At 41.7% G+C, this 23368-nt stretch overlaps 1 protein-coding gene across 1 annotated transcript in view; it reads left to right on the top strand.

The window, feature by feature from the left end:
- Nucleotides 1–2948: 2948 nt before the first annotated feature.
- The window catches only part of PCSK1 (proprotein convertase subtilisin/kexin type 1), a 38442-nt gene continuing 18022 nt past the window's right edge, over nucleotides 2949–23368 (top strand). Inside the window, exons 1-8 of the mRNA XM_019727905.3 lie at nucleotides 2949–3341; nucleotides 6512–6616; nucleotides 10491–10601; nucleotides 11568–11714; nucleotides 12990–13066; nucleotides 18353–18441; nucleotides 20974–21146; nucleotides 22584–22796. Coding sequence (XP_019583464.2) covers nucleotides 3162–3341; nucleotides 6512–6616; nucleotides 10491–10601; nucleotides 11568–11714; nucleotides 12990–13066; nucleotides 18353–18441; nucleotides 20974–21146; nucleotides 22584–22796 — 1095 coding nt within the window. The 5' untranslated portion in view covers nucleotides 2949–3161. The remainder of the gene's footprint in view (nucleotides 3342–6511; nucleotides 6617–10490; nucleotides 10602–11567; nucleotides 11715–12989; nucleotides 13067–18352; nucleotides 18442–20973; nucleotides 21147–22583; nucleotides 22797–23368) is intronic.

Here is a 23368-nt window from a genome sequence, read left to right as displayed (position 1 = left end):
TGTAAGGCAATTCAGACCCATATTTTCCAGTTTTTAAAAGAAGCCAGGAAACCAGATTTTTACTAGACTTCTCCTGAGTTTAAGTGTCAGAAACTAAATAACTTCTGGTTTAATTACAGACTAATTAATTACAGACTTTTTCTTAATAATAGTGACTATTACCCAAAGGAAACAGGTAAGTCTATATAGCAACCGGAAAAAAGTTAAACCTATTTCCTCACTCCTCCTATATTTCGTGAAAATCTTGGAATATTATTTTGAAGGGCTAGAAACGTTCTTTTCCTTGACCTCAATGGTTACACAGTGTTCACTTCGTGATAAATCATTGAACACCTTATTGTGCACTTTAGTGGAGATTCTTTATTTCGCAGTAACAAACGTTTTTAAAAATTTGTTTTCTAAGACTAAAGAGATATGGTGATCTAAAGATCTCTGAACATATTCTTACTTCCTGCTCATACTAGCTTTGCTTCTATTACTCTCCAAGTAAACTTAATATATGATTAATTGTATCACTGAGCAGTTGGGAGCAGTCATGAAAGGCATCTCATTCACATGATAATTCAGAATAGAAATATAGTCCTTTTCAGTTTCCGAATTATCCTATTTTCTGTATAATCAGACAAATCCAATGCTATTAAAATGAACGTAAGAGTGATGATTTGCTCTTTTAATTGATGATATAAAATATAACACTGATGAGCCTGAAGGTTATTCCTCTGACCCACACAGCAGAATAGGGCTAGCCCTTTATATGATGATATTAAGATGGACTATACATATATTTGCACCGTTAGCCTTAGTGAGCATTCATTTCTTCTGCAGCCCAGAACATTGTAGCAAATAGGGTCCATCAGATAAAATTCAGATAATTTCAGAATAAATTACTGATATATATTGTTTGGATGGGAATATTACTTTCTTTCTTTGAGAATGTAGTTTGTCCTAATAAGTACACCAACCGAATGTTTATTCCAGGCTTGCACGATGCTCCATTTAAGACAAATGTCTCATTAATGAGACACTGGCCTTGTTGCCAACAGTCTGCCAAACTGATTTGCTTGAACAATAATAAGAAAGGAGCAAGCATATTCCTGCTCTCATCATACCTACCACTATTAAACATTTGCCACAAGTTTCTTTTGCCTTGCTAGCACTCAGTATCTGTCTGCTGCGAGAATGAAACACCCTAGAGACCTTGAGGCCACAACTCAGGCTGAGGCATGAAGGGAAAAGAAGACAGCTCACCCAGCGTTCAACACTCACGTGATGTGAATTTACAGAGCTGACAGAAGAGCTCTGAATCTGAGCCCACTCCACAACATCTCATGTGAGAGTTACATGGCTGTAGTACACTTAACTGCATCACAAGGCTTATTAACATTTACATTTGTTTTTGTTAAGAAGCTTTCTGCTTAAAGAAATTATTAATGTAGTTCTCAGGTCTGCAAACATGGAGGCAAACGAAGAATTAGCCCTCGGCTTCCTCCTCCAAGTGTAGTTTCATTTGGCTTCCTGTAAAGGCTATCCTTTGCTTTCTTTCTCCACAAACTCATATACCTTCTTCCCAATCTTATTCCCTTTCTCCTCTTTCTGTAGAAGAGTCTGCGCCCCCAGGTGGTTGGGAGCTTAGAAAAAGAAAAAAGAAAACCTTTCGCAGATGAGACTTTTAATCCCCTGCAATTTTACTTTTGGGCTGTGTCCAACACGTTTCCCGAGAGCTCTAGATACGTAGTCACGAACCTAACCACACTTCTCCCTTGCGGTCAATTTCCTATTTTCTGTTTTAAAAAGGCGCAAGGTACAGGACAAAAGAAAAACAGCTTGGTGCTGGCCAGTTGCCGGAGAGCGGCGGTCCTTGGGGCTCGGAAGGAAGGGCAGCTCCCACCACAAGCGTGTGTGGCGCTGTCCATTCCCCGGTGCTGAATACTACACCCCCCGGGCATCGCCCGCCAGCTTCAACCCTCAGGATCCGAACACCCTCCGCTACCATAGACTAAACTCATTTCCCTCGAAGAGGGGAGAGGGGGAAAAGGTATCATCTGCTTATTCTCTTCCCACGGAAAAGCATTCTTCCACAAAGAGACATTGTGCGTTTTAAGGGAAAGTAATAGCACAGTTTCAGTTCAACACCAAAGTGAAGAGAGCTCTACTGAGGGAAAAATGGAAAGTTCAGAGTTAATGAAAACTGCTCTTTCTCTCCGCGAATCAACACAATAGCATTTGAGTCCTTAGACCCTCTTGTTGATGAATAAAGAAAATATATTTCTGTTTAAAAAAATCATGTGATTAATCGTGTTTCTGATAAGCACTGTAAAGTGGGAGGTCTCGGGCGCTGCAATATGTGGAACAGAATTTTAGACCCTGTTTGACAGGTTGAGACTCAGAGGGAAGAAGGAAATCAACTTGCTAACTAAGGGTTTGGATGGTTAAAAATACATTTTTTAAAAGTATGGCTTTAACGTTGTATTCCAGACGTATTCCTTAGGCAATTTAATTCAGTTTCTGGGGAGTAGAAGCTTTTCTCCTCTGCCCTCGCAGCCTGTCAGATCCGAAAGACTTAAGAGCCCTGCTCTTCACAGCCGGTGCTGATACCCACAGAGCCATTACACACGCGAGAGAGAGAAAGAAAACGGAAAGAAAGGAGGGAAAGTGTGCTGCACTGCCAGCCTTTGGTTCTTGGTGGTTCTATTCCAATGGGGCACTTCCCTCTGAGAAGTGAAGGTGTTTATCACAGCGGCAGCATTTACGATCCGACAGGAACACAGGTAACTGATCCCAGCCATCGGTGCCTTCCTTTCTTAATCCCTCCCTGCTTATTTTACCCGCCTCTCCACCCCGCCGGGAATACCATCCAGATCTTAGTCCAGGTAGATCTGACGTCAAGAGATGGCTTTCGTCGATTTGACGTGTAAACACTCATTTCCATTCGGGCTGGGAAGGGCTGGGGCTCCACTCCGCCGGGCGACCGAAGCGCTGCACTCAGCGCTCGCCGCCGCCCAGCCTCTCCTCGCTGTGCCTCCTCTCTCCTCGCTGAGAAACCAGAAGCGAGAAGCGGTCCAGAGCTCGAGGGTGAAAAGGGCGAGTCCTTCTGGCTTTTCTCCTGTCTTGCTTCTTTTCCCCCTCTCCTTCCCACTTCTGTGCAAGCGAGTGTGTGAGCCATGGAGCGAAGAGCCTGGACTCTGCAATGTACTGCTTTCGCTCTCTTTTGCACTTGGTGTGCATTGAACACTGTAAAAGCGAAGAGGCAGTTTGTGAACGAATGGGCGGCGGAGATCCCCGGGGGACCAGAGGCGGCCTCGGCCATCGCCGAGGAGCTGGGCTATGACCTTTTGGGTCAGGTAAGAGTTTGCACTTTCAAGAAACTTTGTGGGGCCCAAGGGGACTGGCGGGAATGGAGCGCGATCTCCCAAATGTGAGCCCCAGGTTGCGTTCTCCTGAGCTCGGTGGTAAAGGACAGGAGCTTCTCCAGCTCTTGCCCCTGACGCGCTTGGAGAGAGAAGCCTTGCATTATTTATTGTTTGGGCTGGGCGCAGCCAGGCAGAACGGAGCCGCTGCAGCTGGGTAGAGCTTATTCTTGCTGTTGTCCGCTCTGGAATTGAAATCCGTTCCCGCGCGGTTTGGAAGAAAAATCCTTCCACGCTTATTCACCGAACTTGAGATGCACGCAGGCTCTTACCAACCAAGCGCCCCCGGGAGAGGCAGTGAGCTCCGTCCCCTGGGATTCAGCCAGTCTGCGTCAAGAGCCGGCTGTTTCCTTCTTTTCAATATGGCAGCATCCGATCCAAGTCCTGATGCAAGGGTCTAAGCAGGCTTGGGGGGTGTCCCTGGGCAACCTTTGGGGGCACGCCCAGGGTGTTGGGAGAGTGCCAGCGGCTGGGACTAAGGACTCGGAGGCTGGGGGTCTGCCGAGTGGCCTGGGGTGCCGGCGGGACAATAGGCGGGTAAAAGACATAAACCAACTATCCACTCCTCTACCGCGAGCCCCAAGTCTGAGCTTCCTAACTTTTCTTGGTCAGACCCCCCTGAAGGGTCAAACTGCAGAACTGACTGGGGAAAGGATTTCTTTCTTTCTTGTTCCTCAGCCAAATGCGTAATAGCTTCCCTTAGGGTTTCAGTTTGTAATGGAAATTGTTGCTTGTTCAAGTGAGAGCTGGGTTAATAGATAGCTGGGGCCGGGGAGGGGGCTTTAAGGCCTTGCGAGGGGGCGGGGTGGGGGTGGGGCGGCGCTGCCTAGCGGTGCCATTCGGGGGAACTCCAGGGCGTGTGAGTTCTGATCTAAGCTTTCCTTTTCCTTGACTTAGAATCAAGCCCTCACCCCTTGCCTTGGAAGTTGGTGTGCATTGAAGCGGGGCAGGAGGGAGTTGTGAAACATTTTGGCGCGCGTTTTTTCGGGAGGTGGTGGTAGAGACGCGCGGCTGAAGTCACAGATGAGTAATCAGCGTGGGCGTTGGCGATTCCGTAGATATAATACGCTGGGGAATACGTCTTCCTTTACCAGAGGCTTCATTTTCCAACTTTATGCGCCAAACTGTCTTTGAAATTCCAAGCAGGAAAGTCAGTACAGATTGACTTCTCCGTGTCCCAGTAGCAGACCAAGACTTGCTTTTGCTCAGACCTTGTTCTGTGCCAGGCTCCATGTTAGCGGGCTGAGGACTAATAGGAGGGAAAGACATTTCCCAAGAATCAAAAATCTGGAGGAGACTGGTTTAGAAACGAATGATTGCAATTGCATGCCTTTGGTCGTAATAGAAATTGTATCCGGTGTCTCAATATTTGTTGATGGAAGGACTGAAGATGGAAGGAAATTTGGGGAGGGGTGAAAGAAGACAGCACAAAGGAGGAAATATTTGCACAGAGTTTAGGAAAAGAGTCAAAGGTTGCCAGGAGAACATGATGAGATTTGAAAAGGCACTCCAGGCATAGAAAACAGCTTGTGGGAAACCAGGGAGATACAAAGAAAGCTGCTTAGTATAGTAGGTTGGACACTGCAAGTATTTGTTGGGATCTAAAGAAAGAGGGAGTAGTGGGGGGAATTGTACTGGTGTATACTGTTGACATCATGGAAATCTTGTGTGTACTATGGTGGGAGAGGAAAACTGGGAGCTGATCTGTATGCTTTGGACTGCTAATTAGCACATGGAAGGGGATTGGAGGAAGGAGCAAAAACATCCCTCTTCCTCTTCTCACCTGTTAGCCCCAGGCACACATCCAAAACTGGATCGCTCATTATGGGAATTGCCTTTCAAAATCATAAATCCCAAAACTGAAAAACAATGTGTCAGTATTCTTGGTAGGATCTCTGTGGAAGGATGACATAGTCACAAGAAGCTTTTAAAAATAGTGGAGAAAGCCATCTATATTTACACATGATTTGCATAGGCTATATTTTCTGTAGCCATTTCTAGTTAAAATGGCATTACTGACAAACAGTTTTAAAATAACAATTCTTTGTAAAAGACGAATAATGCTTTTCTGGTTCTGCTTCTCCCTTGCTTACACTAGTTTAGCATCACTATCCTGAGCTCCTTAAAGCCTCAGGGTAAAGCTAGGATTGGGGTTGGGCAACCAAAAGCAAAACCAGTTGACAGTACAAAAAGAGCTAAGCGTTGGTGATCTTTTCTTGTGGCTAAGATTCTTTCTTCCCAACTCCATCTAAAGCTTCTAACAGATCTACTACTCCCTGAGGTTCAGTCTTTGAGCAGGGCCTAAGCATCTCTATTTAAAAAGGCTCCAGATGATGATAACTATACAATTCTTCTGAAACAACCCACGGTCAATTGTTTCTCTTAATTTAAAAAGAAAAAAAAATACAGGATATTTACAGAACCTGGTAGCTTCAAATTAAGTACTATTTTGGATAAAGGGACACTAGCTTAAAAGAATAACCAACATAGTTCTAAATGGACCAAAAGTGTTGCCAGTCACCCAGAGAAGTTTACACCCTCTATGGTAGAACACCTGTCTGAAATGTGGTATGCTGAGATTTACCCCAAAGCCTTAAAGAGGAAAGTCAAGTGGTCACTACTAGCTTATAACAATCATCAGAATGGATTCAATGCTTACATTTTATAACAACAACAAATTGTTTTATCTGGATGTGGCACTGACCCTACATTGTCCCCAAAGGGTTTGCCAGCTTTCCACAAGTTATTGTCCCACAGTTGTAAATTTGATAAAATAGGTTTTAAAAAAAATAATGTCTACCAACACAATATTGTCACATAGAAAAACAAATGTAGTTCCTCTGAAATGTGTGAAACAGAAGCATCAGCAGCCCCCAAGTAGACTGGGAGCCCAAGCAATGATTTCATAAGGCTCATCTCACTCAACACAGACAAGAAAGGGAAGTCTGTAGCAGTACCTACCTCATGAAGAAAAAAATCAACTTCAAGTACAGGGAATGGAATTAATAAATGTTGTCTGTCTCTAATTTAGTTGGGTTTCAATCCAACCCATATATACTTGTTTTGGAAAGTGGATTGTTATTTTATTTATTTTTCTCTTATAGATTGGATCACTCGAAAATCACTACTTATTCAAACATAAAAGCCATCCTCGAAGGTCTCGAAGGAGTGCCCTTCATATCACTAAGAGATTATCTGATGATGATCGTGTAAGTATTGTGCCTCAGTCTTCACACCAGTAACTGACTTACCTGCTTTCTTTGTGATTGCCAACAAGAGCCAAAGCACATGCACATGTGAGTCTTCTATACCATGAACACATTTATCTGGAGTGTTTCTTGTTAGTTCCATAGGGTTATAAGTGCACATAATAATGCACATAATAATATAACTGGATTGGATTGGTTAATTAAATTATATATATATATATATATATATATGTGTATATATATATATATATATATATATAGCATAAAACATACTATACATATATGATATTTATGGTCTGACAATTAACTTCGCGTACTTGTTGCAACAATGTTGCTAACATTTTTTGATATCAGGATTATTCATTATGAGTTTGTATCAACTGGACAAACAGTTAACCAAGTGTTTGGAAGTGCTGAAAAGGCTGCATGAAAAGATTAGACAACCTGAACTTTTCGCCAACAATTCATGGTTTTTGTATCACAACAATGCACCAGCTCACATAGCACTGTCTGTGAGGGAGTTTTAGCCAGTAAACAAATAACTGTACTGGAACAGTTGATCTGGCCCCCAATGACTTCCTTCTTTACACAAAGATAGAGGAAATATTGAAAGGAAGACATTTTGATGACATTCAGGACATCGAGGGTAATACGATGACAGGTCTGATGGCCATTCCAGAAAAAGTTTCAAAATTGCTTTGAAGAGTGGACTAGGTGCTGGTGTTGGTGCATAGCTTCCCAAGGGGAGTACTTCGAAGGTGACCGTAGTGATATTCAGCAATGAGGTATGTAGCACTTTTTCTAGGATGAATTCGAGAACTTAATTGTCAGACCTCATATGTAATAGTAGCTCAGAAATTTGGTCTAAGAGCATGAAAGTGAATATTGAAAATAAAGTGACAGCGCTAATGAAAATGTTTGACAATACAATCAACAGCCTTTTATTTTATGCCTATTATGTACCAAGCATTATAATATCTGATGTAGGGATGCCAAAGAAATATAATATATGAACCTTGCTTTTAATAACATTTCAATCTAATTGAAAAAATAACAAAACATTCTGCCATTTCTATTTAGTTTGGTTATATAGGAAACTAGTGTTTATGAGGGAGCTTTAAATCCATGTCTTTATGAGGCAAATGTTTTCATTAGTATTGTATTGTTTTGATCTAAAACATTTGATCTCTTTTTTATCCTGGTTTGTATACATATTCAATGGTGAGGCGATGGCAGGAAATGTCTTGAATAAATACAGACAAATAGTGTGGGGACGATTTGAAAGTATATATAATGTACCTATTGATTTTTGAAGTCTGTTTTCAAGGTCAGCAAACATATCTATAGAAATGTTGAGTATTTTGGGAGTATGGCAGTTTGTATACACAATGTTGCCTTTCCTTGAAAATGTGCCATACTGGTGGAAATTTACCCTGGCTGCCCTGATATTTGTATATATGATTTCTGTTGCCTAGGACAATCTAGAGAATTCTGGAAGCTTTGTGAGAACTAGAACACATCCTTTCAACTTCCCAGAAAGAAAAGTTAAGTGAGAGAAAGGTGATAGAACTGTTGAAAGTACATGGACTTCATAAACTTGTGAAATAATTTTCTATTTCATTTGTTCTGCCACTAATAACATTTTTAAAAAGAACAAAACAGATTATGAGGATAGCGAATGACTGGGCCTGATGGTTACTAGTGTTCAAATGTAAAAAAAGCAACCACACTCAGACAAAGAATGCTGTGTCAGGACCACTGACGGTAACCCAGAGCTCATACATACCCATCGTTCGCTTTTACTCAAATTAATAGTGAGGTGTGGGAGATCAAATCAGGGGCCCTGAACACTACTTTAAAAGTTTCTTGCCAGTGAAGTCTTCCCTTCTTCATCCCAAGGCAGATGGCTTATTGTCTGTGGGCTCTGAAAAGCAGGACCACTTTCCAGACTCTGGCTAGGCTTAGTCCTTTGACAAAACAAGAGAGCGATTTCCTTGTTGACTAAATGCATGCCTGACCTTAAGGCACAAGGAAGTCAAACTGATGTCCCTTCTCATCTTCATAGCAGAAAGTTGGACAGAGTGGATTATACTGAACTGTTATTATTACTCAAAGAATCTCACTAAAATGAACAGATGCCCCAATACCATTCTTTAGGTATTTCCTCAATAGTTGATTTGAAAGAGAAATCTCAAGGAATAATGAAGAAGAGCTAAGAATTTCCTCTCTGACATAACTTCATAAAAAAAGAAATCTGTATGATCCTATAAAAATTATCCCCAGAATAATTTAATTATAGGAAAAATTATAGAACCCAGAGAAGCTTGCAGTGGAAGGTTGGATTAGGTAATCTTGAATGCTCTTTCCAAATCAAAAGGATTATTTACAATTAAGTACATGATACCTATTCTATACATAATAGAAAGGTACCACCAATTTGTTCCATTCCATTTGGTCTGCTTTTGTACAGATTACGATGGGATTTGGAGTCAATGACACTGATCGTAACACTGTTTCCAACAATTGGATGTTTATCTGATCAGATGGCAGAGTGCCTCTTCTTATATTCCATTTTTTTCATTGTTTTTGATTGCCATTTTACTGCTTTCTTTTTAATGGGGAATAATATCCTTTCAAATTAGCCCTCTGAATGCAGCAATCCGCTATAAGACTATTAATGAAATCTCCAACTGTAAGTTACTCTCTCCCTCAAAAATTAGTACTTGCTCCCAGCAGCCAGCGTTCAAAGACCTACTCAGATGCAGGCAATATATTCCAAGCATTGAGGTATTTTAAGCCAAAACAATTAAGCTTGAAAACACAGGCACTTTAAAAATAAATTATAGTGACTAATTTCTAGCTCTCAAGTCCTTCCCAATATTTATAATAGGTTAGCAGTAGATTTTCCAATTGAAAAATTCACGACAGTCTTAGTGGATGGTTTTATCCTTTAGCTGCAAATTATTTTTCAGTTTTTATTTTTGGGTCTGACTCATAAGTATTCTCACAGTAACAATATCCCACCACGTACTCGACTATCACGTGTACAACAGAGAGGATATGTTTTGGGTAGGAAACAGTCATGTTGCCCAGCAAAATAAGAGCAGGGTGTTCTTTCATAATGACTGTAACCACAAGGCAGCCCCTCACCCTCTCAGGGCCCCCAGTGTGGCAATAGCATTATGCCATAAATGTGGGGCAGGTAATTTTTGTACTGTCAAATCTCTCTGCATAATACATGAGACCAAATTAATGGTAAGTGTTCATGGTCAGTAGTGCTCATCCGTCCGCCTGGACCTGTTTCTCAGATGAAATACTCTTAAGCAAGAGACTGAAGCACAGGGGAGCCAGAGTTTCAGATTAGCAAAGACATTGCTCCTTTCTTGTCTGGTGTAACATTCACAGTTTCTGCCTTTTATGTGTAAAGAAAGAGGAATTAAGCTGTAAGAGCACCACAGCAGCAGTCTCTGGGATCCCTTAGCTTGTTGACGCAGTCCATGAAAATGGACAAGTTTTCAGCTACAAAGCCCTGGAACCTCAATGTAAAACTGGGTATTATGGTCCATTTGCTGATGAGAGCAGGCTGAATTTTTACTTCCACTGTGATAACTGTGTAAATAATTTGAGGGAATCATCCCTTCACTGACTGCTTCTCCTTCCCCCAAAAGTACATTTTACTGTAATGCAGGAAATGGTCATCTCCCCAGTGGGCAGTCCCTTCTTCTCACAGAGCTGCTGGTTTGATCTGTAGTCAAAGGAAAACACGGTGGAGCTGCTTGAACTCTGAGGGGGAGGGGACTGGAGCTAGCTGGAGGGAAAGTGATTACACAGCAGTGGCTGTTTGTTGATTTTCTTGCTGTACAACTCTTTGTAGGTGATATGGGCTGAACAGCAGTATGAAAAAGAGAGAAGGAAACGTTCAAGTCGAGGAGACTCAGCACTAAATCTCTTCAATGATCCAATGTGGAATCAGCAGTGGTACTTGGTGAGTACTTACAGAAGGACTGTGTGGGAACTTGGTTATTTATTTTGTTACAGCTGCACAATGGATTTTTTTTTTTTTTAAATGAGGGAGAATTCGGCGGAGAGCTAGTTACCTAGAGACTAGGGCTGATGCGACCTTCCAAGATCTGGATCTTCTGTTTTACTAGGTAAGAGTGAAACACAGATCTTTAGCTGCTGTGAGAGGAGGGCCTGTTGCCTTTCCATCTTCTGAAGCTTATCTGGAGTAAGTGCAGAAGAGCCATGTCTTGCAAGTTAGAGCTTCCAAAACAGTACTCATGGCAAACGCTTGGGAATATGCTCGTGTCTGTGTTTCTTGCTGTCCAGCTCTTCGCCCCTACACTGTAATGATCAGAAAAGTTATCTGGAAAAGAAAACCCCAAATCTCCTCTCTCAGATACTTGCTCCCTAAATCACTCACATTTGTAAATAGGCAATTAAATTGCAAGTCCTGGTGAGACCACAGCCTCCTGGGCATTCCAGGTTCTGCTTTTTCTTTCAGAAAACTTATGAAAATATCCACAAATGACTGAACCAGACGATATAAAGTAGGTTCACTGTGGCAACTGAGGCTTGGGATCTGGGGGAAGATGGAAACACAGGACAGCAAACAAAGCTCAGGTAGATAGAAAGCTCGAGCATGTCATTATAAGTGAAAGAAACTCAGGGATGAGTTTCTTCTTCAAAGCCGTGTAGCCCAAAGAGAAGGGGCACAGGGTGATTCATCCTTTTGAGTGATCTTCCACTGGAACAATTGGGAAAAGAACAGCACTCTTACATTTCACTTGGCCTTACCCTCAACTTTGTTTATTTCACATACTCGCCTTCTTCTAAAGCGTACAGTGACCCCAGGAAAAGGAAAGATGGCTCTCCAGACGGTAGAGGCAGTTCTCATTGTGCAACACTCAAGCCCTGATTGCCCCAATTCTTCTTTGTTTTTCCTTACCAGCGAGACACGAGGACGACCGCCTCCCTGCCCAAGCTGGATCTCCATGTGATACCTGTTTGGCAAAAAGGCATCACGGGCAAAGGAGTTGTTATCACTGTACTGGATGATGGCTTGGAGTGGAATCACACGGACATCTACGCCAATTACGTGAGTCTGGGCCTTCTCCTGACTTACAGCTTTGGGAGCTGTCTACACAGACACATAGTTAGGACACGTAGATGCTGGCCCTGGGAAGGGTGGGCCAAGACTTTGCCAATTCCCTCACCCCTCTGCCAGCCCCTAGGAACTATTTTGGATCAGTTGGCATTGAAAGAATCTCGTGGAACCAAGGATTGTCCAAAAGTATGTGCACTGGGGTTGGGGAAAGGCACCTACACCAACTCCTTTATTAAAAGCCATTCAGATCCTGGGCTCCACGACACTGGCGGTATTAAAGCCATCAGATCCAGCCTGATGGCTGAGATCATTCTCACCGCCTTCCTCCTCACATCCCTGATAGGTCAGTATCTATCACATGAAGTTATGTGAATGTGATTCCTTTCATGCCAATTCAAAGCGTACACTACACAGTGCAACAATAACCAGCTGAGGAAAGAAAAGCTTATTCGAAATGGGAAATAAGTAAATGAAAACTATTTACTTAATTGTTTATGAAGCTTTCCATAGTATCTTAGGCCTTTGGATCAGTGTTTCACCTTTAAAAGTGTCCCTTTTTTTACTCTCATCCTGTCCATTCACCCAACATTCCTCAGCTAAAGTGCAAAGGAAAAGGAAAGAAGAGATAAAAAAGATGATTGGAAAGTAGGAATTATTAAAAGACATGGAAAATGTAGAGAAGTGGCAGCAGTGGAGATAGAATTCTTGTGTGGAAGATGTTTAAGTGTAGTGATCTGGTTGGAAAAGGGGATCGGACCTGGAAGCTTACCTTGAATTTCAAGTACCGTCTCTTTAACTAAATTCCATGTTTATTTAGTGTAACTGGGGAGGCTGAAGGAGATCACTATGGACTTAGCCCCACCCCACAGCCACTTCTTTGCACCTATATTCATTAGAGAGATGAATGTCAAAGTGTCACTAACTAGCTCTATATCGCTTAGTCAAATTATTCAATTTCTCTGGGCCTCAATTTTCTCATCTGAAAAATGAGGTGGTTGAACTAACTAAACTGATTCCTCATGGTTCTGATATTCCATGAGCTTCTATGAGCTATCAGTTTTGTAACATTCACTGAGAATTTGATGCTGGCTCCCTTTTCTGACTCTGCCTGGTTTATGGGTTTAATAAATAATCAGCTTCTGGCCCAGAAACTCTGAAATGCAGACTTTCGAGCTATCGGCCAGGATAGGAATGGGACAGGGGTAGAAAGCTTAGGAAGTGCTGCTTTTTTAATAATGCTAAGTGTTATTTCTGTTGTCTCTTTAGGATCCAGAGGCTAGCTATGATTTTAACGATAATGACCATGATCCATTTCCCCGATATGATCCCACAAATGAGAACAAGTAAGTAAATGCAGATTCTGGCTGGGGGTGGGGGGATAAATACTTTAAAATGCTTTTACCTTGTTTGAGTTCTCAGATAATGTTCAGGCACACCATCCATATATACCACAATATTTTGTTGCTTTTAAAACAAAAACCGAAGCGTCTATTTTTATATTCCCTTTGGCTTATAGAACCATATTTCAATTAAACTTTCTTTTATAAGAATGTTACTGCATAGCTATAGCTTTAGAAAGAATATTTGGGACACAAAGAATAAAAACCTTGAGGCCAACCCTCCCACCCCCAATTCTTCTATGAATCTTTGACTCTTAGCAGCATGCTTGACGTTAGCATGAGAAGAAATAGAGACGACCAAGATAGCATATCCTCATAGCTTCCTATGGGGGCTGCAGCTGTGCTCCCCAGTTCCTTCAGAAGAGCATGACCAGACATCACACAAGAGAAAGGTACCCTGAGGCCAGTGCTCAAATTCAGCACAGTCTCTGGGGCATTGGACTGTTAGTAGCATGTTCCAGAGTTCTTGATGGATATTCTAAAGTGAAAGGGAAGAGAAAGAGGAAATCTTGTGATCCCTAAATTAACTCTCTATAGCAGCCATAGGGTGATGAAGGAGGCCAAGAGCCAGACCTGCCAAAGCAAGAAGCCAAGTAAAGACCCAGAGGCAACGGACAGTTTAACCCTCTTTCCTAACCCCAAAGAAACTTCACTCTCTAGGCACATAGCCCCAAGGGTCTGTGCCCATATGAGAACTCCTGTGTGCATAATGATATCTCTTATAGGCTTCAAGGAGACATTCACACTTTTCCTCTTTATTTATTCCACCCAGTAGAGCTTGCACCAAAACAGATCAAAGCTAAGGCAAAATTAGGGCTTGCTGCTAGCCCTAGTGGGGATGGAAAGAGCAAGCAACGAAAATCTCTTTGTGGCTGCCACATAAAGTGCTTCCCTTTTCTCTGTATGGCTTTCTCTCTCTTGGACTATTAGCAATTAACTTAGGTCAATTAAGTTCTCTCTCTCTCCCTCTTTCCTTCTCTGTCTCATTCTCACTGTCCTGCTCCCTTTCTCCCTTATTCTCGTTCAGAATTCCCATGTGGTTGATACAGTAATATTGACCTAAAGTTTTTTCTTTGCATGGTGCCCCTCCAGAAGACCAACATACCCCAGGAAGGGGTATGGACTTGGCCTCAATTTCTGGGTGTATATTTATTTCTTAAGGAGAGGGGAGGCTTAGGGAGACTTCCAAGGTACTGCTTTTTTCAATACCACTTACTTCTTCTTGGGTTTATTTCTTAAAGGGGTTAACTGTAAACATCCCCTAGAAAGTAGAATATTCCAGTAACAATGCAACAGGAAATATGAGGGAGTGCCCTTGAAGGAAAGTGGGATGTCCCAGGAACTTACAGCAGGGTCCCCCAGATAAACTTTCAGCCATATTTCTTAGTCAGGGCTGTGGGGGGCCAGGAACTTCTGCACTTTTGGAGCATGACCTTGTGATGTTAACCTGGCTGGTAGTCATGACTTTGCTGATTACCAGTATAGAGGGTGACCTTGAGGCAATCACCTCTCTCTGCCTCTGTTTTTCATTTTGTTTCCTAAAAATGGGTGACAAGTCACCTGCTCCCTACCCTCCTGAAAGGAACTTCCTAAGGAAATGGCAATAAGTGCTTGGAAGAAAGGGGCCTTCATTCCTTCTTGGAATTAAATAAAAATGACAACTCTCATCTCACTCCCTTGGCCCAGAGTAAGAGGAAAATCTGCTGCCAGCAACATGAGGAGACTGTTAGCCTGAGGTGTCAGCCTCTTTCCTAGGAGGTGCACCCGGAGTCTGGCCCCAGGATCCAATATAGGTTATCGTGTATGTGGTGGCAGCGTGACTGATAGGTGAATCCTTAGTGAAATGACACTCTCTCGAGTTTTTCTACTCATGAAAATGGGGCTAAGATTTCCCTCTTTTTTCCCCTAAAAAGGGGACTCTCACATCGCTGTATTTATAATATAATTCTCCCAAATCACAGATCTCCAAAGGCCCCCCAGGAAGCCACCCATGTCATCCTGCTTATTTTGTGCCTGAAAACTCTGAGCTTCAGAGCACAGCCTACCATGGACCTTCCACGTACCACAGAGCTAGTGTGGCAGAGCCAAACAGTTCGAAGTATAGACTTTGCAGCTGGATTTAGATCACATATGAGATCGGCCACTTAGTAGCTGAGTTACCTTGACTAAATCATTTAACTTCTTTGTGCTTCAGTTTGATCACCTATTAAAAAGGGATAATAGTAGATTCTACTTCATTGGGTTATTATGGGGACTAAATGAGTGTGTATATATAACTGGCTTGGAGAGTGCCTGGTACATTGAGAAACTTAAGTGCTTGCTGTGATGATGATGACGACAACAATGAAAATGACGTGACTGATGATGATGACGATCAAGGGCTTGTCATTTAGTGACTCAGGTAGACCTCTGTCAGCGAGAAATTGGCATGACAAGGATAATATCATGTGATAGGAGCAGAGGCAGAGACAAGTCCATTTTCTGAGCTGGTTCAGAATCTGCTATTTAAAAATTACACAATAAGCAACTATCTGTCAGGGTCCTCTAGACTATCAACCAAAAAGTGGCATCCCTCTCATATGTCAAAGTTATAATAAGAAATAGAGTTACCCTTCAACCATGTTGTCAATCATAAATCCCTCAACTTTGGAAAACGAGTGGGCCCCTTTTATTTTGGCCTTCTAGCAATTAGAGACCTGTTTTCTCCCAACTCCAGGGCATTTTGGCTCCAAACGATCTGTGTTTCTACTGTTCTTTATTACTATGTAAATGAGATTAATAGAAGCTACACTTGAATTCTCATCTGCAAATCAAAAGAAGAATCACTAAATAATAAAGCCTTAAAAGTGCAGGTAACTCACTATTAAGCTGGCATGCATCTCTAGTCAGTATTTCAATACCAATTACAGATTATTTTTCAAGTTAAATAACGTGTGTGACAAGGATGTTTTAACCAGTATAATAGAAGTCTTTAAACTATCTTGTGGAATAATTTTTTAAAAATCAATTTGTTTAAATGCCAGTTACTACCATTGTTCTAAGATAATAGAAGGTTATTTTATCTCAGAGCCTGATTTAAGGGAAGAAAAAAGCTACAGGTCTATAAAAAAAATGACACAGAACCACTTTGATGAAGTCTTTCCTTTTTCTCAAGACATGGAGGTGGGAAGTGAGGATAAGAGGAGGAAAATATATCAACCCCAATTTGTAGTATGATCCTGCTGTACCTTTCAAGAAAACAGTCCTCATTATAGAAGGAGATAAATAATAGGTCGTGTCATGTTGCATCATTTTTAGGACAGAAGTACAATGCTGGAGATGTTTTCCAGCGGGTTGATTCTGTTGGCTGAGGCTGAAGATTTTGCTCTCTGGGGCCCTGTCTCCCATCCTGTGTAAATGGAAATACAGGCATTGCTGACCTGGGGATGGGAGGTATGGGCGGGGGAGGGAAGTACATTTCCCAGAGAATGACACGGAATTTCTCCTTCAAGAATGGCAAAGAGGGTTAATCCATCAAAGATGCTGCCTTCTATGTGTTTAATGTACATACAGTCCTCAGAAAATGGTCAGGATAGCTTCAGTTCCAAGTGAGAGAATCCTAACTCAAAGATTAAGTAAAATGGGGATTTGAAAAAAAAAAAAACACGTCCCCCAAGGGATGGTCTAGTTTCAAGCATTGCAAGATCCAGTAGCTCAAATAATACGCCATCAAGATACCCATCCCTCTATCTCCAGCTACCAGTGCTGCTCGCTCAACTTCCCTTCATTCTCAGTAGAATCTTGCCTGGCAGCAAAATCCACATGGCTCACATGGAGCTTGAAGCTCAACACTCTGGAGATAGAACATAATTCTCATCTCCAGAATCTTCATTAATCCTTGCAAGCTGCCTGGAAGAAAGTGCCTCGTGACCGAGAGAATCACAAGGAGTGAGGGAGGGCCACTTCCCAAAAGGGGAAAATTCTAGGAAGCAAAAAAGAATCAGATGTCTGCTACTCTAGGGAAGACCTTGAATTAAAGATAATTATATTGTTCTGACTTTGGATTCCTATCCAATATGTGGAAGAAGCAGGAACATTGTTTAGTGGAAGGAGACCAGGAAATCATCTTTGGTACTTTAGGAAACAGAATAAGTGAAACAGAATTGTTTTGGGTGACCCAGTCAATTCTGGATTTTTATATTCCTTACCAGGCTAAATTAATAGATGTGTAGTGTGGTAGTGTCTAAAAGAAGCTGGTTGACAGTTGCTCAGAGCTAATCAGTTCTGTCTTTTCTTCTATGTCAGTACATCTGGTCCACAGCTCCTCCAACAGCCTTCATAATGCTCCAGATGCTTCCATAATGGAATAAAGTTATGAGATAAACACATTTACATTAAAGTTTTCTTACTTACAGGCCCTCTGGAGGTCAGGTGGTGGTGGGAAAAGACAATTGTTATCCCCAGAATTTCAGAATTGATGCTTTGGGGGTGGACTTTGATCTGTTTTAGAGCTGGATTCCCCCCCTCCCCCCCCCAATACTCTGAAATCACACATTACCTGACTGCAAAAGCAATCTTGTTCAGACTGCTGACCCCAGTCAGAGTTGCAGAGAACCCTGTTTTCCCAATTAGCCTGTAGTGTCTTCTTAAAAGCTCCAACTCTTCTCGGCACCAGAAACCCTTCAGGTGTTTTAGTTTGGTGAACGGTCAGAGGAGGAGAGGAGTTCATGAAAAGGGACTCTGTTCTGTTGTGTCCTACTATGACTGGTCCAGGATAACTAACTCCAAGGAAGTCACTGGGGGAGAGGAGGAGGGTGGGGAATGAGGAGCCACTTCACTATCAGAAAATATGGAGCAAAAGCCATTTATTTGGAAACAATTTCTGAAAGATTCAGAGTTGCTCATAATTATGTCCATACCTAACACGTACTGGGTGCTTACGACATACCAACCACTGTTCTAAGTACTCTATACACAATATCGTATGTGATGTCAGAACCCTTTGAGGACAACTAACTTACCCAAGGTCCTACTACTGATTAGTGGAAGAAGCTAGAATCTGAACTCACGTACTCTGGCTCCTGTACCTGTGTCCTTCAGCTGATACCTACAACTTTATCTAATGCTGTTGGGAAGAAAACCAACAACAAGGCTGACAAAAAGTTAATACATCCATGTACCATGGATTTATGCACAAAACAAATGTTTGTCCTCATTTATGTTTTATAATTTCTGTTTTTCAATCCTCAGACATGGGACCCGATGTGCAGGAGAAATTGCCATGCAAGCAAACAATCACAAGTGTGGGGTCGGAATTGCATACAATTCCAAAGTCGGAGGTAAAGCAGGGGGTGCTGTTCCTGTGGTTTTGCACTTTTGATAGGAGTTTTGCATCACCTGGTATAAAGGAGGTGGGGTGTGGGGTTCTTCAACAACCACTGGAAGAAATGAACTCCTTGTAAAATTTGCAGCAGGACTTGAGTGTGATTTGTGAACAAATCAATGGACCTGGATTCCTAGAAAATGGTAGCTGAATATAGTCCATACATCTCTGTGGGGGGGAAATGGAAATGTTGAACAGCTTTGGAACCAAATCTAATTTTCTCTGTGTTCTGATTTAGAAAGGTTTGTTATTGAGTGCTCAGGAAGCAGAAGGAGGAGGTAAATTTAGGCAGTCTTTCCCTGCCTCTCAATCTCAATTCTGTAGTTCTGCATTTCATAGCAAGGAACAGTTTTTTAAAATAAAAAGAATATGCTTGTTATATAAAGAAGCCAAAGGTTGTCTTTAATAGCAGATATTTAGAATCTCTAGGTTTTTCAGTCAGGGGAAACATATGGTAAGTTCCATCACAGCTATTTAATAAAGGAACTATTTACAAGAGTTAAAAGGAAACCAACAAGGGATAACAAACGGGGACAGATGTTACCACCTTTAGGCATAAAGGATCACGAGGAAGGAGTCAGTGGAAACTGGAGAGAGGACGCTGTGGCCATAGGCGAGAACCACTGGACAGGTGCTATGGCCTGGAGTACAGCAACAGAACTGTTTCTAGACAGGGACGATCCAGCGGAATGAGTGCCTCACTTTCCCCTCATCCCCAACCTCCTGCTCCTATCCTCAGTTGGCTGAGCCCAGTGGGAAGAAAGAGAACCCACTGATACAGTCCATGTTCCTGTGGAGAGTGGATTTGTAGGGGCTCACAGAGACGATATTCCCTTTTCTAAATCAAATAACTACATCCTAGCACATAAAATGCCTCTCATTAGTATAGCACTCTCTTAGATTTTGTCTTTCCTGTTTCCTCTGATACTAGCATCAGCAAAGTGCCATGTTAATTTAAAGAAAATGAAGGCAGAAGCACAAATCACCTAGAAAAAGAATTCACTTTTTAAGTCATGATGAACTAAGTAGCTAGTTTGTGGGAGAATCATCTGATCCTTTCATTTTATAACGGAGACATCAGAAGCAAGATTCTCAAGGAAAGGGGGGCAGTGTAGAACTAAAACACAAGGCTTCTGATTCCAAGTCTACCTGTTTTTTTAATTCGTTATGCCACTCTTTGATAGTCTAGCCTCAAGTGCATTTTTTAATAATAACCTTCATTTTTAACACCTACGGTATGTTCATCACTCACCCTACAACACATTATAGGCAGTGTATCCATTTGGGTATCAGATCTGGGATTCAAGTGCTGGCTCCCCAATTTCAAGCTATATGGCCTTGGGCAAGTCACTGTCCCTCTCCGGCCTCAGTCTCTCCATCTGTAAAACAGGGAGAATTACAGTACCCACCTCATATGGTTGTCCTAAGGATAGATGAGTTCATAAGTTTAAGGCATATAGAATGGAAGCTGCATGTATTATCTCCTCAATGCATGTGAGCTGTTATCCCCATTTTATAGATGAAAAAACTGAAGCACAGAGAGGTTAAGTGATTTGCCCACGACCATGCACCTAGTAAGTTAAGAAGCTGGGATTTTTTTCTCAAATGCATTTTTTAAACAAATATGACTTTCACTAATCATGTCAATTACATGTTCTTTTACCTACAATCCACGGTAAATAGTAGTGTGGAAATCTAAGACTGTGCACTCCATTGCATTATGAGCCTGAAGCCAGGAATAACCAGGTAACTGCCGGCTTCTGTCTAAACTGCTTTTGCCTTCCTGGCTCTTGAGTACATGAGTCTGATGATGGGTGACAGCCTATTGGAAAGCACAAAGAACTACCGCGTCTGCCTCCTCCCGATGAAAAATGATTCCCCCTCAGGAGTGAAATCCATGGCAATGATTTCATCCTTGAGATTATTGAGAAGAAAAGGAAGCATGTTCCTTGAAAATGTTTCTTAGCAAACACATAATAGAATGGCCTCTGGGTTATTTTTAATCAGTGCTTAGAAACAAGAATTCTTTCCTTATTTGTTAGTTTCCTATTGTGAGTAGACCTTTTCAAGCTGCATGGTTTCCCATACAGAGTCTTCTGCATGGCACGGGTTGGGCCACAGCCATTCATGGTAGAGTCATAAGCAGGTGTGTCAGGGGAGGGCTGTTTGATGCCTCTCTCTAAAAGCTCTCCTGTCAATTTCAGGTTATTGCTATAGTGGAAAGAAGGGAGACATTTTGTAATCCACAACAACCATGGCCACTGCACAGCGCATACAGTTATCTCTAAAGGGCAGAAATGAAAGCTTAAAGAGGCAGTGACTTGTACCTTCCTTTGTGCTGCTAGCAGCTGGGTCATGGGATATCCAATGATTACCCTGCTTTTGACTCTTTTGATGGTCCTTTTAAGAAATGAATATTAAGAGCATTGTGCCATCCTACATGTACATATTGACATCAACTTATGTGTTTGTTTGTTTTGCTGTTCAGGCATAAGAATGTTGGATGGCATTGTGACCGATGCTATTGAAGCGAGTTCAATTGGATTCAATCCTGGACATGTGGATATTTACAGTGCGAGCTGGGGCCCGAATGATGATGGGAAAACTGTGGAGGGGCCTGGCCGACTAGCCCAGAAGGCTTTTGAATATGGTGTTAAACAGGTAAGATGCTTAACATGGATCCACCTGAAATGGAACCTGACCTTTTGGATATGAGGAGAAGGGAAGAAAATTTAGCTCATATGGAAAGAAATGGTTGTGAATTTCTTGTATCGTCTTTACCCGAAAATAAAACCTAGCTGGACCATCAGCTCTAATGTGTCTTTTGTAGCAAAAATTAATATAAGACCCAGTCTTATTGTCATATAATATGACCAGGTCTAATATAATATAATATAATATAATATAATATAATATAATATAATATAATATAATAGACTAGGTATAATAATATAATATAATATAATATAATATAATATAATATAATATAATATAATACTGGGTATAATATAATATGATATAATATAATGTAATACCAGATCTTATATAATATAATATATCATATAATATCATATCGTATAACACCAGGTGTAATATAATATAATACCGGGTCTTATACAATATAACACCAGGTATTATATTAATTTTTGCTCCAAAAGATGCATTAGAGTTGATGGTCTGGCTAGGTATTATGTTTGGGGAAACATGGTAGTTGGTTATGACTTAAAATGCATTTAGAGAGCCAAGTCATTCTTCAGATGGATGGAAGTTAAAGGTTTAGAGATTTCTTTTCCCATTTGGATCTGACATTCAACAAAAAGATTCATTACTCTTAGGATATTTACTTACAAAACACTTGGATGTGTCCTTTCTCATTTTCCTGCCGTTTTTGAATTTTTACACTAGGTAAATTAGTACCTAGACTTCTTGCAAGTGCTCTGAAAATGCACTCTTAAATATAACTCTGCACATGCCTGGTGAATACATGTGCTTTGGTCGTGCTGTTCTGTCACTTGGGTTTACTGCATTGTTGCCAAGATTCTAAGGCCTTGTTCTACACAGGGTGAAACAAAAGAAGAAACTTTGGAGAGCACACATTGAAAAATCATAGAAAGAGTGGCCTTGACGAGTTCCATTCAATGGAATAGTCCCTTTTAATGCAGCTGCAAAGCAGATCTGAATAATGCCTGATTTTGTCATTCTATCAGTCAGCCAGAAGATTCAAGCAGAAAGAAAGAGATGAAGTTCAAAAATTCAAGGGTAGTGATATAAGCCAAGGGAAGAGTGAAAAAATAGGAGCGAGAGCTGAAGGCCAGACTATGAATCCGCATATTAAAGCAAAAAAAGGAAAGAAAAGCAGTCTCTCCATCCCAGCGAGGGTCCAGATAAAAGAGGGCTGGCAGAGCCAGAACCCAGTGGCTTATAATATGAAGTCTCGTGAGATTTCCAATACTGATGCTGGAGGACCTGGAGTTGAAACAGACTACAGATAACTGTCTCCATGAACTTCATGCATGTATTTGTTGGAGATTTCATTGGGGTGTGACTGTGACTACAATAGATGTTAATTGATGTGATATATTCTGGCTTTTCCTTTAGGGGAGACAAGGAAAGGGCTCCATCTTTGTCTGGGCTTCTGGCAATGGGGGGCGTCAGGGAGATAACTGTGACTGTGATGGGTACACGGACAGCATCTACACCATCTCCATCAGCAGCGCCTCGCAGCAGGGCCTGTCCCCCTGGTACGCTGAGAAGTGCTCCTCCACACTGGCCACCTCATACAGCAGTGGGGATTACACCGACCAGAGAATCGTATGTTGCTTTTGTCTAACGCTCTCTGCTTGGGGAGAAGAGCATGGCTTGCATTCCAAAGTATCCTTTGGTCAGTATCTTTGGTAAAATCGATTTGTTGAAGCTGCATGTCTCAGTTGGGGAGACTCATGCTTTACTCACTAGAAAGGCTGGCACATACTGGAAGGTTTTCTCTCAAAGGGACAATGACGCCTCTGCCAAGAGGATGTTGCCTCTCGGTCATTTTTAAACTCAGCGCTGAGAGGCCACCAATCTGTCATTACAAATGGGCCGAGATTCCAAATGTCTCTTCAGCTTGTGTGATGCCTCCCTGAAAAGAGCCTTAAAGGAGATTTCAGGGTTGTAGGGGCTTTATCACCCTCTCCTTATTGATCCTGTAATAGCAGGGTTATGGTCTGACTTGCCCTCCAGCAGATGATAAAAATACAGTGTGTACACCAGCTATGTCTCCTAAGAACAAACGACCTACAGGAAAATAACAGTCTAAATTTCCCCTGAGGTGAACTTCTCAGCATCCAAATAAGCAGTTCAGGAAAGTTACATGCTCAGAGAGCATCTTCAGCCCACGCTTG

The sequence above is a fragment of the Rhinolophus sinicus genome, chromosome 3 (genome assembly GCF_057876585.1).
Source record: "Rhinolophus sinicus isolate RSI-liver-muscle chromosome 3, RSI-T2T, whole genome shotgun sequence".
NCBI classification, from domain to species: domain Eukaryota; kingdom Metazoa; phylum Chordata; class Mammalia; order Chiroptera; family Rhinolophidae; genus Rhinolophus; species Rhinolophus sinicus.
The sequence above is the reverse complement of the archived record's forward strand: the minus strand, read 5'-3'. Positions and strand labels throughout refer to the sequence as shown.